The 17,537-nt window shown below is 42.2% G+C and overlaps 1 protein-coding gene across 4 annotated transcripts in view; it reads right to left on the reverse strand.

Annotated features, from left to right (window-relative positions):
* LOC136874023 (proton-coupled amino acid transporter-like protein pathetic) overlaps nucleotides 1–17,537 on the reverse strand; it is a 435,495-nt gene that overhangs the window by 7,209 nt on the left and 410,749 nt on the right. For all 4 annotated transcript variants that reach the window (XM_067147500.2, XM_067147502.2, XM_067147505.2 and 1 more), the window contains 3 exons: nucleotides 9,951–10,229; nucleotides 6,951–7,129; nucleotides 343–515 (listed from right to left, as the gene is read on the reverse strand). In XM_067147500.2, coding sequence (XP_067003601.2) covers nucleotides 343–515; nucleotides 6,951–7,129; nucleotides 9,951–10,229 — 631 coding nt within the window. The remainder of the gene's footprint in view (nucleotides 1–342; nucleotides 516–6,950; nucleotides 7,130–9,950; nucleotides 10,230–17,537) is intronic.

A 17,537-nucleotide genomic window follows, 5' to 3' on the forward strand; every position in this document is an offset into this window, starting at 1 on the left:
TTCCACGCCATCTCTCCACTGACAACTTAACAGCTCTTCTCCTTTCTCCCAAGTCTTACCAGTCCAAACTTTGCAGCTTTTCTTTCGATTTTTTCCAGTACTCGAATCAAGTAATCCTTGTGAGGATCTCATATACTGGAACCATACTGTAGTTGGGTTCTTACCAGAGATTTACATGCCGTCTCCTTTACAGACTACAAGCCCTAAATACCCACATAACCATGTGCAGAGGTCTATACCCTTTACTAACGATACTGTTTATGTAATCATCACATCGAGATCTTCACTTGGTTTTTGTTAGGTGTTTAAATTGCACTAGTATAAGCATTATACTATACTTACATGTCACTGTAACGAGGACTGTCCTGAAAGCTATCTCACAGAACACAGGGTGCTTGAACGGACCGTAGTGCTTCTCGACGCCCGACCATATGATGCGTACGGGGACGTACATCTGAAGTGCATAAGTCAAGAGGATGCCCAGGGCGATAGCCAGCTTAATACACTGCGACAAGCTGAAACACACCATGAAACTCGTTGCACAAGGAGTAACAAACATGAAATATTTTATTGGAATGATATCTGCTATTCCTTCTCGAATAATTCCCGACACAAAATTTCGAAGTACATTCTTGAGTATGTAGAGTCACTCAAAGGAAAAAGAATAAACCGATGGTACAGTGTAAGTTACTCGCAGATACACTTTTCTCAGAAACAATTGAGTCGCCTGAGTACAAAAGCGGCCATCTCCAAGTGGTCAGAATATTTAGGAGAGACGAAAATGTATACCATCTAATGTAGACAAATGGGTTAGAGATGACTTCAGTAAGTTTAAATATTTGTAATTAATTGTTTATGAAACGAGAGAAAGAAATAGAGTTTTATGAATGGAATTATTAGATATACTGTTTTTAGTTTGGAGATGGCTGATTTTGCAACAGATAATTCGAGATCGCAGGGTTTGCAACAAACTAAAAGACATCTAATGAATGAAAAATATATTTTACCATATCTTAGCAAAAATGAATAAACTAAATTATAACAGATGACACACGTTAAACACTTCAGCAATTACATTTGCACTTAACATTTAACTTTGAAACTTACGGCAGTGAATGCTAAAAATTTCACATTAAACTCAGCCTGTGAAATGAAATGGCGTATGACTTTCAGTGCCGGGAGTGTCCGAGGACAAGTTCGGCTCGCCAGATGCAGGTCTTTTTATTTGACTCCCATAGGTGACCTGCGCGTCGTGATGAGGATGTAATGATGATGAAGACGACACATACACCCAGCCCCCGTGCCAGCGAAATTAACCAATTAAGGTTAAAATTCCAGACCCTGCCGGGAATCGAACCCTGAACCCCTGTGAGCAAAGGCCAGAACGCTAACCATTTAGCCATGGAACCGGACAGACTCTGATAAATGTTCACATGTTTCTTCCACATAATTTGAGCCGTCATGAATCATCTGATTGTTAGAATCATGAAGTCTTTGTAAAAACTAAGTTGAACTACATTTTCCCAAAAATCTTACTCAGGAGAGAACGTTTAGCTTCAAAATGCTTACAGTTTTGCTAGAGTACCTAAATTACTCCTCGATTCATCATAATCAATTTTTTTCCTTTCTTACAAACATCCAATTTTGAGCCCATATCTGTTCTTACCTTAAAATAAGACTAAGTTGCTCCTTTTTGGTTTTGTTGGTATAAACATTTTGGAAGCAGGCACTTTGAGATGCCAGCTACTTGTAAGTTTGTAGGCGAATCACTACTTGCATTTCTGCTGATTCAACTTCAGCGCGAATCAGAAGTGTGTTGCGTGGGAGTAATATGATTTACACAGGTGCTTTGAATGCTATTATTTGAGAAAACTTTTCATCAGCTGTTTACATTAAATTAAATAATACAGATTTGAAGGATATTTCTATCGTAAGTTGCTCTGCTGATCGTTGTGGTGGCAGAATACAGACTCAATTTTAATTTCAGTGCTCTCTTTCAGGTTTGTGAAAAGTGCACCTCAACACAAAGAAAAAATGAGTGCGTTTTCCTATGTATAGGACATTTATTCCTCCTCAACCAAATTCAATAAATCAAACACCAAATTAATCAGCAAATTCCAAATAATGCTTCTGCACAAAAGAACGAAAATGAAACATTTGCAACAAAATAGTCATTTATACTCCCCCTTAAAGCTGCCTCTGTGGATCCGTGGTAGAGTGTCGGCCTCCGAATCCCAAGATAGCGGGTTCAAACCCGGCAGAGGTAGTCGGATTTTTGAAGGGCGGAAAAAAGTCCATTCGACACTTCATGTCGTACGATGTCGGCATGTAAAAGATCTCTGGTGATACATTTGGTATTTACCCGACAAAATTAATTAAATCTCAGCCATAGACGCCCAAGAGAGATCCGGTTTACTCTGTCTGCCATCTAGCGGACCTAGAGTAAAACGGAACGTCGAAATTGACGAGCAGACAGCCAGATGGCGTCAAATCGAAATGTCTGCACACGGTAGCTGAGGCCATACGATTATTATTATTATTATTACTCCCCCTTAAGCCAATTCACACTTCATCACTGATCTCGTGTCCAAATCTGATGTGCTCTAGACCATCAAATGCGATTCACCCTGTGATGTTGTCGAAGGAGTAGTCCTGAGAGGTTTTCCTGGATACAGTCCACCATCATGGAGTTGATACGCACAGTTTGGGTACTTACAGTAACACTTGTGGTGTTTCGAAGCTCGTGATGCAGAGTAATAGCTGAGCGTGTAGGATGTCTACGTGTATACATGCGTATATACTGGTTTTGAGTGGCTGTGATATCGACCTACTACTGAATTTGTGCCTTAGAACCTTTTCCACAACCTGGAGACAACATTTCGATTCACGTGAACAATGTTGGAAACGTCATTTTTTCTCATGTTCTGTCACATCAAAGCGATGATTTTGATGCGATCTTCCAAAGACAGGTTATGACAGGGCACATTGAATAGAAGCGAGGTACACGCACGCACATTAATGGTGTCCCGACATAAACAATCAACACTGCCCCACTCCAGTACTGAAAAGGAGGGGAGAGAGTAAAGGGATAGTGTTGAAGGCCACTCCAGTAATGAAAAGGAGGGGAAGGGAGTGAACAGGTAGTGCTGAATACACAGTGTGTGTATTCCGGCGTTATACTGTAACATTGTAATAAGATGGCTCCTATCCTATCACAGGTGAATCGAGGACGTATTATTGGCATGTGGGAGGCTCACATGGTCCCACATGCAATAGCACAAGCAATACCATGCAGTCTTAAGACAGTTTGGAGATGGATAGAAATATGGCAAGAACGAGGTGAAGAAGGATTGGTAGACCCGATATAACTCAGCTACAAAATATTCCTAACTAGCATAAAATACTTTTCGGTTAAAAACCTCCTTTACCTCTTAATACTGTAATTATCAGAGTAGGTTACTTTTTAATTTTTTTATGTTAAAATGCTATTTGTTCGGGGCGTCGACCTATAGAGTTCTTTTGCCCCTACTTGCACAATATATGAGCCTGCATGTAATTGGAATTGCGGAAGTGTTGAGTGTTGAATGTGAGAAACGTTAAGGACGACACAAACACCCAGTCCCCAGGCTAGGGATATAATCATTTACAATTAAAGCCCCCTGACCCGGCCAGGAATCGAACTCGGGGCGGCCGGACGCGTTGCCCCATACACCGCGGGGCCGGACGAGTAGGTAACCTAATGCTGAACTTCAATACATCCGCCACTGTGCCCATTTCGATCACAACGAAGTCTTGTAGCGGGCTGTCTGCATGCATTCCATGCAGCAATGCGTTAAGCGAGAAGGTGAGTCATTGTGCCTTCGACACTACCCCTTCACTCTCTCCCCTTCTTTTCAGTACTGGAGTGGGGCAGTGTTGATTGTTTATGTCGGGACACCATTAATGTGCACGTCTGTACACTGACAAGCTTGCTTGAACGTCCCCTCAGCTCTAGCGTACTGGATTTGTTTACCCATAATTGTGCAGAAGGTAGGGTTGCCATGATTTAAACAAGGCACTTCCTATCTAACCATAAATTAAACATATTACTGTACTTGGGTAGACTGCAAGTATGCTTGACTTCTTTTGATGAATGTATAATAATACGAATAATTGGAGATAGTGACAATTACAATTTTCAATATAAGAAATTTCATTGTAAAATGTAAACACACTTTCCGCCATTTCTGGCTTTGGCTCGTTTTAGTACAAATCATGCTCGTATTATTTCATATCGAGTTGGCGATGCTGATCAGCACTTACAGACTGCTGCTTACCCAAGAGATGTGGTTCTGTCAATAATCATGCATAGGGAAATATTACAACTATTGAGGGCAGCACTCGGAGCAAATAGGAGACTGGTATTCTTTCTAGTGGCATAATTCTTTAAGTATTCTCCATGAAAATATCACACCTACCACGGCAGCCAGCTGCCTCCTAGGAAGTAGCACTTCCTTCTGATAAATCCATTGGCTAGTCTTCCCTAATTCTATTTTCAGGTCAGACCTATTCGTATGACTACATAACATTTGTTCATTAGCCTGTTAGTCTGCTTTCTCTTGCTGTACCCCTGGCACGGGTAGTTGTTCGAATCTCACTACAGACAGCTTTATTACTCTGTTAATTCATCACTGACTGTACTCAAAGGAAAGTGGCTGATTATGCTTTCGAGTGGCGTGACTCTTTTCTGTGATCATGACAGATCTCGAACAGCAAAGCTTAATACGACAACGTTTCCGGTGGGAGGTCCTGCTTCAGTGCTAGTCACCGTGAGACTGTCACCTTTCATGGCTCAATTAAAAAGGCTCACAAAAGCTATTGCTTCACGCTGAACAGAACTATACAATACGCTGCCGAAGTCTCACACAATAGCTAGTCTCCGAGCTTCTACCATTGATCTATAAACCCTATGAACGCATTTTAGGGTACAATAGATGAGATAATATATCCTAGATAGCAGTGTTTATCAGCTGATCGTATCCACACGAATTTAAATCGAGCATCCGTAGTCTCCCCATCTCGTTATGTATACAATCATGCATAAATTAGAGTGATCTTCCATATACTCTCCTTTTTGATGACAACTTTTCACTTATAAGTACCGGGAGGTTAGATCTAAAATATTATGTCAAATGATGGAACGATCGTCTAAGCCAATATGACCTTCGTCTCAACATAAAGAACATTGGGTACGTGGAGACCAATCCGAACGGTGGTAATCTTCAAGTTAATGACGAATATCTTATGAAAGGTCCCTTTTTCAAATCCTGGCATCCCGTTTCCAGAGTGACGGCTTCGGTGGAGAGAGATATACCGCACTGTATGGATCATGGCCCTATTTCATAAAAATTTCAGTGTGACAGGTGACTGGAAATTGTCAGACAGGTTTATATATATATTGAGAATTTTGTGTTTCATGAAAACTTACAAGATTACAAAATTATCTTGACAATTTTGTGTATTTTTATGATAATTGCACAAATGTCTATTTTATAAAACGTTTGAACTGACAGGTAAAAGGCCTACAAATTTGTCAAAATGTAGGCGACGTATATTGTTATGAAATAGATACATGTAATTAACTTTTGAAATATTTAAAAATATGTAGAATTGTAATTGTGGAAGTGACAGGTGATCCTTCATATGTAGCCTGTAATGTGTATAACACTTGGGAGTTTATTTTTGCGAATGTTTAGCAATTTAAAATCAATTGTGGATAATGCTCTCTAATAACAGCAGTAGTAGCGCTAGTGAAGTAATGAAAAAATTGAAATGAGACCACGCCGGGGTTTTAGACTACGGATTAACCTAACCTTCAATTTCAGTGACTTTTTAGTCAAGGATAAATTTCGTATTAGCAAGAGATCAGCTGAATACTGTGCATTATACATTCTATAGGACAGCATTTTCAGTCAGATACACAAATAAGTTATTTACACACACCTCACGAGAAAATTTTGTTTTGTTTGCTTTGGCTGTTTAATATCGTCATCTTATCAAAGTTACTTGCCATTCTGCCAGAATGAGTAGGTATAAAATGTCGGGTAAATTTCAGTCTTGGATTTTACCGCTTCGTATTAACAGTCTATGAAATGAAATGAAATGTCGTATGGCTTTTAGTGCCGGGATATCCCAGGACGGGTTCGGCTCGCCAGGTGCAGGTCTTTCTATTTGACTCCCGTAGGCGACCTGCGCGTCGTGATGAGGATGAAATGATGATGAAGACAACACATACACCCAGCCCCGTGCCATTGGAATTAACCAATTAAGGTTAAAATCCCCGACCTGGCCTGGAATCGAACCCGGGACCCTCAGAACCGAAGGCCAGTACGCTGACCGTTCAGCCAACGAGTCGGACATAACAGTCGATCGTTTGTACATACAGTACATTCAGTGATCGATATCGCTCTTCAGAGCCACGTAGAGTGTAATACAGTAAACTTCAGATCTGATATAAAATTGTCTCGTTTATGAAACAAGTAGTTTAAATTTGAAAATTTACAATACTTTTCCTGTCACGTAAGAGAAACTTGTAGTATTTATGAGAAAATTGTCATGATATAATCGACCACGTCTGCAACGACACAATCAAGCGGGGAATGCGAGGTAGACGCCTTGTCAGACATTCTGTACAATTCATGAAGCTGTCGCCGGTACGACATAGTTTTGAAATCGACGGTCGGCACTTGCCTGGAATCCTAAGCAAAGATGTCTGAATACAAATCATTCAGATTTAATAAGCGTCACTTCACCCACATAATGTATTTGACAGATCAAAATGGCTTTCCTCGATCCGAAAATCAGACTCCGCACTTGCAGCACAACGTTAGAAGGAAGAAGATCCGAAGGGAAATGTGATAGAAGGAGAATCAGTGATACATGTAAGTTGTAGTGGGCTATACCGTACTCACACGTCATGGTCGGGAAGGTTGAGTGTGATGCTGCCCATAATGCCGTCGCCGTATTTGAGATAACCCAGGAACCCCATGGTCACGAACAAGGCGGCCACTATCACCATACCAACATTGAGTACGCCGAACCTGGCAGTGAACTGCGTCGGCTTCTTCATCTGCTCCTGAAGAGGCAGCACCTGGAAATACAGAAGTCAATTTAAGTTACCGACTTCGTATTCTGAAAGGGTCTACAAGAATATTTATTACCTTTGATTGGGTAGCAGTTATATACCAAAATCCCTCGAAGAAAATAATATATGCCATCCAATCCCCGTTGCTAACATGAAAAGTTCATGTTCGTATAAGAAATTAGTAGGAGTCTAGAAATATTAGTAAATGTATTAATTTCACGTATGATATACTGTATCATATTACCAAGATTAAGTTAAAATAATAAAATATAACAGATTTGTAAGCAAGCAAGCAAGCAAGCAAGCAGGCTTATAATTTTACGTATCTGTTGACATCGTGATCGTACCTAACGGACCTCTATTTGTACGTGTAATCCTAACTAGGTACAACGACGTAACATGTCATTCTAAAAATCCCATATGTATTGGCCGGGATTTGATTCGCGGCCACCTTGGCGAGCCACTCTCCTGTCACGATCCGCAGTAGCTATCTAGAGAGAAGTTTGCGAAACAGTTGCATGAAGTATGACTTACCAAAAACGGATCCCTTACAAAAGCAACAAGGAAATGTGTTCCAGGTGTTAGAAACGAGAATAAAAGAGAATAGTTCATGGAGAAACAAAAATCAAATCAAATCAAATCAAATCAAATCAAATCAAATCAAATCAAATCAAATCAAATCAAATCAAATCAAATCAAATCAAATCAAATCAAATCAAATCAAATCAAATCAAATCAAATCAAATCAAATCAAATCAAATCAAATCAAATCAAATCAAATCAAATCAAATCAAATCAAATCAAATCAAATCAAATCAAATCAAATCAAATCAAATCAAAGCAATGCAAAGCGAAGCAATGTATCTTCCGTAGATGTCATAAAGGCCCCTGGAGGAGTGGAAAGTAAAGGCTTCCTCTTGCCACAACCTCGGTAGCAAGTGGGATAGAGTGATCAAATCGACGCACACACGCCTTTGCCTACAGGAATTAATCTGGCACTTTGACTGAGTATCCGAGTCCTTGCCCGAATGTCATCGAATAATTCCTGTAACTCAGGGACTGAGGGTTAGTGGTTTATCTTTATACGTTCCTCTGCGGTGCTGGCAATTGCAACATAAATTCATAATAGTAGAGTAGACCATATCCTTCACATAGAGTTGACGTCAGTGAAAGCTTCCGGCCATAAAATTTCGCCACGTCCTCACATGTGCCACTCCACCCGTGACCAGAGAAGAAGAAGCAGAAGCAGAAGAAGGCGAAAACTTGAGTAAACTTCAGGGACATGTGTAACTCCAGAAATAGAAGTCTCGTTTCTAAATGTCTCAAATTCCTCAAGCAGGAAACGAGCTCATGTCCTTCCTGAAGAACCGAATACATGTTTACTGCCTCGGTTAAGTAGTCCCTTCCCCACAACAAACACGAGTTATAAAAGCTCTTTAAATCCGATATGAAGATATTGACTGGGGCTGAGATACAGTGTAGAGTGCATCAATGTAAAGTTAATTTCAAAAAATCCTGATGGCTGGTGCTCAGTAACCGAGGGAAGCTAGAGAGACTAATAGACACCTGAAGAAGAGGACGACACAATAGTCATAGGAGATTGAATTAGAAGATAGGATTAGTGTGAGTTATTGTGCTTAAGATAAAGTGAAAAAACAATGAGTTCACTGACAGTCACATGCTCATTATTTATACACATTAAAAGTGGAAGGAACAGGTATTTTCACTGCTGCGGCAGCGTATAGATGCCTTGTTATAAGAAGTCTGGAACTGGGAGATGATCCAGTATGTCACGCTTAAGTTATTTCTTTAGGAGACCAAACAAATGAAAATCACAGGGCACCGTGTCTGGACTACAGGGTAGATATTCCAATCTTCCACAATTTGCGTAGACAAGTGATTATTCCATGGTAAATGTGTGACCTAACGTTGTCCAGTAACAAAAACAACACTGAAGTTGAATATTCCTGGACTTTTGCTCTTTATGGCTATTCTATCACAAATGACTTCTATGATGCTGTAAATCTTAGGCATTTTATTAAAATTCATAAGGACGAGTCAAATGAAAGTTAACCAAGTCCATGTTTATTAGGATTCAAATACTCTAAAAACATAACAAAATGCTGGGACTGTACCTTAATTAAGGCCACGGCCGCTTCTTTCCGACTCCTTGGCCTTTCCTATCCCATCGTCGCCATAAGAACTGTCTGTGTCGGCTTGACGTAAATCAACGTATATATATAAAGGAAAAAACATAACAGATGAGGGAAGGCGATTCGTATACTCTGGCAATTTATTTTCTCTTTCAGAGCCTTGGGAATTCACCGTGTACAAAGCAGCTGATATTTCAGATGCTTGTAAATAAATGAGAACACTGACCCATGACTAATGTTCAGTGTTAATACGGCCTTATCAATGTTGCAGTGCCTACTGCATCAGCCTATGAAATTGAGTCTGATGTTATGGTGCGATGACCTAGTTCAGATCTTGGCACATCACTGCGGCTGGTGTCCCCTTCTTGAAAACGTTTACACCAATGTTTTATAGTGATCAAGGATATGATATATTGTGGACAAGTGGTCATACATCTTGCCAAAGGACCGTCATCCTACAGTGGATCCTCCATTGTGATACAGATCGGTGTTCAACACATATTCGTTTACGAGCCGCAGTTTCTCACCATACAGACATACAGAGGTTATTGTACCATTAACACGGGTTACCACTTCACCTGAGAAACTTATTCGACCTAGAAAAAGGCCAGCTCACTTTTATTTGACTCGTCCTAACAGAATTATAAACACGAATGAAAGAGTCGATAACTTACGAGTCCGATACCCTCGAAGGCGTAGATGGCCGTACCGAAGAAGAGTGGTAGATCAGATAAGGGCCCTACGAACGGTCGCTCATCGACTGAGGGTAGGTCCTGAACCACTACATACAGTGTTGCCACAATACCGGCTGCCATCAACACGTTGGCAATACTGGAGACGGGTGCCAGGTACTTGAGGTTCCTGATCCAGCAGGACAGCAAGATGGGAAAGAAGACGATGAACATATGTAGATGGATATCTAGTTTATTTTGAGGAGCGTACACATCCATCACCTGAAACAAGACATATTAATTTCAGCAATTATACAGAAAATGGAACAAATCAGGAACTAAAACACAAATTTCTGCAATTATGATGGACACTTATTTAGAGAATGAGTGAAACATGACGACGGAACTCTCGTCTAATCCTTTGATAATGGTCAGAGAAGAGCTGAACCGTACTGTACTCAATCAGAACCATTCCAAATTATTTCCAAAAACAAGTTCATAAAATAGTGACACCCTAGAACGGAGTTGCGCAAGATTTTTTATTTTCAGAATTGACTCAGAAGTTAGTGGAAAACGCAGACACGCTATCTATGCAGAAAGAATATTTGGCGCACCACAGATGGACTGGAACCGATGAAATCATTCGGTACTGGAAAGGTGTCATCATCAATCCAATCACTGCTCGGCGAGTATTCTATGTCTAGGGATACAATCTCACGTATTCACAATTCACGGCTCAAAGGAGGTGGACGTGATGATAAAGGTGAGAGTCTATCAATTTGTCTGATAAACACTACCAGCTGTGTGGTGTATGAATGTGAATTGAACGGCTGCGGGAGGGGGGGGGGGGGAGAGACGCATGCATACACATAAAAAAATATTATTTTAATAAAATATATTAAATAAATTGCACCTCTAGCTTGCTGTAATTATTTTGCCAAAAGTACATTAATAAACAATAAGAAACAGTTTTATCACTTTAGGGTGAATGGGGATAAGTAACATTTTTAAAAGTTTCGGGAAAAGCAAAAATAACGCTTAATGGATATCATAATTTAGTCCGCCTCTTTGGTGTAGTGATTAGTGTGATTAGCTGCCACCCCCGGAGGCCCGGGTTCTATTCTCGGCTCTGTCACGAAATTTGGAAAGTGGTACGAGGGCTGGAACGGGGTCCACTCAGCCTCGGGAGGTCAACTGAGTAGATGTGGATTCGATTCCCACCTCAGCCATCCTGGAAGTGGCTTTCCGTGATTTCTACCTTCTCCTCCAGGCAAATGCCGGGACGGTACCTAACTTAAGGCCACGGCCGCTTCCTCTCCTCTTCCTTGTCTATCCCTCTCAATCTTCCCATCCCCCCGCAAGGCCCTTATTCAGCATATCAGGTGAGGCCGCCTGGGCGAGGTACTGGTCATCCTCCCCAGTTGTATTCCCGACTCAGAGTCTGAAGCTCGAGGACACTGCCCTTGAGGCGGTAGAGGTGGGCGTCGTGATGAGGATGAAATGATGATGAAGACGACACATACAACCAGTCCTCGTGCCAGAGGAATTAACCAATTATGGTTAAAATTCCTGACCCTGCCGGGAATCGAGCCCGGACTCCATGTGACCAAAGGCCATCACGCTAACCATTTAGCCATGGAGCCAGACGAAATCGCTATTGTAGGAACGGAAGGCCAGTGCCTAATTGACTGTGCTACTGAGGTCGGCTCTTTACAGAGATATTATCTCCCAATTGAAGTGTGATGTCATGCATTGTATAACAAACGTCTTCACTATCACCGCATTGTGTTCTAAAGCTCTTGGAGGTGACGCCCAAGTTTGGAACATAATTCTATTCACCCAAGGTTGAACATAAGCAATGCCATTCTACTCCACTAATCGTAGTGAAAGTAGCGCAGTTCGCCATCTAGAAAAAATGGAACACTTATTGCCCCCTATTTTAGCGGTTTACGTTGCAGGAAACGGGGGCGTGATTAGCGTAGTGACTTAGCTTCTGACTTTCCACTCAGGAGGCAGAGGTTCCATTCCCGGTCGATCCAGTGTTGGAACTTTCACAAGAAAAATCACGTGGTGTTAGGAAGGGCATCCGGCCTTGAACCCTCGCATGAAAACCGAAGTTGCCGAAGTGCCTCCAGTGACACCAGAAATACCTAGAAAAAAATGAAGAAACTGTTTTTGAAATTACAATTGATACTTTCACAACTCGTAGGTTTTTGCCGTGTCAAAGGAGACAAAGAGAAATTCTTTACGTTTCGCGGAGACTGCTCCTCGTCTTCAGAAGGGGAAACATGTCCATCCACAGAACACCAGTATCCATCCACGAGGAAGACCTCTCTATCTTCTTCTTCTTCTTCTTCTTGAAATTTTGTGTTGGGCTCCTTGGAAGTTTCGCCCAGTATACCTCTCTAACAATGACGGGTTGAACTTGAAATTACTGTACTGTTGATCTGTTCACGGCCGACTGGATCCCTCGCTGCGTTCCAGCTAGCTAGAGTGACGCATCAAGTCGGCCGTGATCTATTGTAAGTGGTATTCTCGTTCGTCACCAGGTGGCTCACTGTGCACAGCCATCCGAGTGGGAAGTAACGACGCCATCTTAGCTCAAGTAGGATGTTTCCTGTTCAATCTAGGACTTAGGAAAGGTGTTCATTCCCCTCCCCGAAGGTGAAGGGCAGGCCAACTAGAAGGTAACGCCTTCTGTCTGGCTAGGAGATCCGGCGGGTTTGGAGAATCCTGTTCAATACGTCTATGTGTTACGAAATAAACAAGGTTATCAGATTGATCAAAGACGACTTGGGAGGAATATGGTAGAAGAAATAAATAAGACAAGATGAAGTGCAAAGAAAGACCGACAAAAACAAAAGAAAAGAATAATGATGAAGAAATGAGAAGTGAGGGAGGGGGGACTGGGAAGAAGGACATACTACAACGAAGTTAATGAAACGAGAGTAAAAATAAGAATTATAGCTCATTCCACGTCAAGAAAACAGTATTACTCTTATGGACCTACAAGGACTGAACACACCCCCTCTGAGACACCCATAATTCCGCGTGATTAAGGGATATTATACTGTACTTTGCAATGTATTATGAAAGATAGATAAAAAAGGATGAGGCACTTTTCCCCGTAAGTTATTAAAATAACTACATAACATTTTCTTTCTTAAATACATTTATAGGGTGGAAGCTCAATGGCGGGAGCAGCCAACGCTTCGTTGCCTTCCTTCATTTTCCTTCTTCTGTGTTGCTCTGGTACAAGCCTCGTGTAGTCCCTCACTGTGTGAACCGTCGGCAGCTTTCTTCTGTAGTGAAGTTATCTACAGTATTTATTTGTTGCGTCGGTTTTTCTAGCTTTCATTGGGTGGAGAAATTTATTAAATGCAATTATGTGCATCCCTCACCCCTCGAGCCCATACAAATGATTTGTCTTATTTTCTCACCAATTTGCTTTACACTTCAATGCTGAGGTATTGTATGTGCCATAGTTTACTTCTGATTCTGTACAAACCAAAAATAGCCCCTGTAAATTCCCCGTCCCTTTTAGTTCATAAAAAATAATGTGTAGCTTAGTTTCTTTCGCTTTTTGTCTCGGAACTCAAATACCGAATTTCACAAATTTATGTGTCACCGTTTTCCAGTGATGGTGTTGAGCAGAGCCGTGCGACATGGCAACCCTGTTTTCATAAGAGTAATACTGTTTTCTTAACATGGAATAAACTATAGTAAAGTAATCGGTGCACACACATTATGGAAGTATGATACAGCCTATGGTTAACCATCTAGTTTTGAAAAGAAAGAAAGAAAGAGAGAAAGAAACGAAACGAACGCCACAGTGAAGTACAGGGAAAAGACCATGTATTGTTTAATAATATAATAATTATAATTTCGTGCGGCTATTTCTAGCCGAGTGCAGCCCTTGTAAGGCAGACCCTTCGATGAGGGTGGGCGGCATCTGCCGTCTGTAGGTAACTGCGTGTTATTGTGGTGTGTGAGTTGCAGAGATGTTGGGGACAGCACAAACACCCAGCCCCCGGGCCACTGGAATTAACCAATGAACGTTAAAATCCGCGACCCTGCCGGGAATCGAACCCGGGACCCTCTGAACCGAAGGCCATTATGCTGACCGTTCAGCCAACGAGTCGGACATTGTTTAACTGATAGCCAGTGTTTCTCTTGACAGTATTAGGATCTTTACGTATTTCCATCTCATGATCCTGTAGTGTTTTGTGTGGGTAAGATTTCGAAAAGTGATAGGACGTGCTCAGCTATTGCTGACATTTTTTGGCTCGTTGAGATGGATATTTCTTTGGTGTTCCTTGATACGAGTACCAATGGACCGGTATGTATGGGTGATGTATACCTTGCCGCAAGTACAGGATATTTCGTACACCTCAGGATGTAACAGCGGAGACTGTTTGTTTTTGGTTTTAACCTAAACGATGGCCAAATTTTGTGACGGTGCCAAACAGGGATTTTATATTGCGCTTGCGGAGGATCTTGGCAGGTCGGTCTGTGATATTGTGAAGAAGAGGAAGGTGGGTGTTTCTGTGGTGGTTATTTGTGTGGTGTAATGTTGTGTATGTAAATGCAGAGAAGTGTATTTCACGAGCACAAACACCCAGTCCCAAGCCAGCCGAATTAACCATACACAGTTAAAATACCTGGCCCGGCACGGACATTGAACCCGTGGTTCTCTATGCTGACAATAATAATAATAATAATAATAATAATAATAATAATAATAATAATAATAATAATAATAATAATAATAATAATGCCAGCCTCTGTGGTGTAGTGGTTAGTATGATTGATTAGCTGCCATCCCCGGAGGCCCGCGTTCGATTTCCGGCTCTGCCACGAAATTTGAAAAGTGGTACGAGGGCTGGAATTAGGTCCACACAGCCTCTGTAGGTCAGCTGAGTAGAGGGGGCTTCGATTCCCACCTCAGCCATCCTCGAAGTGGTTTTCAATGGTTTTCCACCTCTCCTTCAGGCAAATGTCTTGATGGTACCTAACTTAAGACCACGGCCACTTCCTTCCTCCTTATCTATCCTTTCCGATATTCCCATGCCCCCACAAGGCTCCTGTTCAGTATAGCAGGTTAGACCGCCTGGGGGAGGTACTGGTCTTCCGCCCCAGTTGTATCCCCTAAGCCAAAGTCTCACGATCCAGGACACTGCTCATGAGGTGGTAGAGGTGGGATCCCTCGTTGAGTCCGAGGGAAAACCCACCCTGGAGTGTAAACGTATTAAGATTTTTTTTTTGCTAGTTGCTTTACGTCGCACCGACACAGATAGGTCTTATGGCGACGATGGGACAGGAAAGGGCTAGGAGTGGGAAGGAAGCGGCCGTGGCCTTAATTGAGGTATATCCCCAGCATTTGCCTGGTGTGAAAATGGGAAACCACGGAAGACCATTTTCAGGGCTGCCGACAGTGGGATTCGAACCTACTATCTCCCGAATACTGGATACTGGCCGCACTTAAGCGACTGCAGCTATCGAGCTCGGTAACGTATTAAGAAAGAAAGAAAGAAAGAAAGAAAGAAAGAAAGAAAGAAAGAAAGAAAGAAATAATAAAAAAACCATGGCAGTACAGTCCTAAATGCATTGGCCTACCATGCGACCGCTGCTCAGCCCGAAGGCCAGCAGATTACGACATGTCGTGTAGTCAGCACGACGAATCCTCTCGGTCGTTATTCTTCGCTTTCGAGACCGGGGCCGCTATCTCACCGTCAGCTAGCTCCTTAATTCTAATCACGTAGGCTGAGTGGACCTTGAACCAGTCCTCAGATCCAGATAAAAATCCCTGACCTGGCCGGGAATCGAACTCGGGGCCTCTGCCTAACAGTCAGACACCCTACCCCTATACCACGGGGGTGGCAAGGAATAATAATAACAACATTGGTTTTACGTTCCACTAACTACGCACGTCAAACTGTCGGAGTTTTCTCCTGCAGGAGTTCTCAGTGCCGGTGAATCTACCGTCGTGAGGCTGGCGTATTTGAGGACTTCCAAAGAGCACCGGATTGAGGAGGGATCAAACCCGTCTTCGTGCGGTCAGAAAACGACTGTTTTACCGTGCGAACCTTTCAGCCCAGTAGAGGAAGTTAAGAAGTGGGGCAGTTGGGAAGAGTCGACATAACATCATTTGGGAACCCAGGTTGGAAAGGGAGTTGTTGAAAGTCTCTACGACTGTAATTTTAATGGCGAGTGGCCTCCGAAGTGGCCTGGTGCGGGTCTCTGTAATTGACACCGTACAGGTGACCTGCGCGTCTATGAGCATGGGGCCCTACCTATGATGAATTCTAATGATAAATATGGCACACACATATCCAACCGCCGAGCCACCCGGCCAGGAATCCAACCCGGGACCCTCTGGACTAAAGGCCAGCATGTTAACCATTTAGCCACGAAGCCGCACTTCTACAACTATAAAAACCCAACGGCGCTACACCCCTAATGGGAGTATTCCTATCAAGCAGCCGGTGCGCTGCTCAGTCCGAAGGCCAGAAGATTACGAGGTGACCCGTAGTCGGTGTGACGAACCTCCATTGTCGTTATTCTTGGGTTCTTAGACCGGGACCACTTTCTCACAGTCATATAGTTCCTGGTTGTTCTCCCCTAGAAGCTGAATTGACCTCGAACCAGGACTCAGATCGACATTAAAGAAAACCCTTGCCCGGCTGAACAGTGGTGGCGATTAGGGGACACGATCTCACCTCCCCGCCCCCCACTTTGTGAAGAAAACATTGCCTTTTGATTCCATTTTAGCCACCTGAAACCAGGAATTATGGGATTTTTTTGTAGAAACCCTGTTCTCTTATCACCTAATTGAAAATGATAACCTACAACCTGTTTTCCAGTTTTTGACCGGGTCAGGGATGTAATGAATGAACCATATATATAGGCTATTAGTACATAGGGGTCGCGACTCCCAAAATCGTTTATTAATGACTGATAAATGCTATGATAATGGAGAGTGTTGCTGGAATTAAAGATGACAGGGAAAACCGGAGTACCCGAAGGAAAACCTGTCTCGCCTCCGCTTTGTCCAGCACAAATCTCACATGGAGTGACCGGGATTTGGACCACGGTATCCAGCGGTGAGAGGCCGACGCGCTACCGTCTGAGCCATGGAGGCTCTTATCAGCTTATTACTCCCTTTAATTTCTTTAATTATTAAGGGAAATACTTCGCGAAAATACCCACAAAATATCGTTCATCGCGACTATTCGATTCGTACAGCGCCACAGCAAGTACTGTAGTGGAAATTGGCGCTTGCCGCGCGTATTCGTCAGTCTGGCAGTTTCACTCAGTCCATGTGTCTGTGTAGTTGCATCTATTGTCTGTTTTTTTTTAGTGTGTAGTCAAATAATAAATGATTTTTAATTGTATAATAATCACACCGTACTTCTAGTTAATTGTAATACATGTATAATTATTGTTCCTTTGGTGAAAATTTTATTGTGTAGTATTGAATCAAAATCTAAAAAAAAAAAACCAAAAAAAAAAGCAACTGCGCTTAGGTTGTAGACTGTGAAACTTTCTGTCGAAATTCGCTCAGAGAGCATTAAAAACTTGCCATTTTAT

Source organism: Anabrus simplex, chromosome 5 (genome assembly GCF_040414725.1).
Source record: "Anabrus simplex isolate iqAnaSimp1 chromosome 5, ASM4041472v1, whole genome shotgun sequence".
Classification (NCBI taxonomy): domain Eukaryota; kingdom Metazoa; phylum Arthropoda; class Insecta; order Orthoptera; family Tettigoniidae; genus Anabrus; species Anabrus simplex.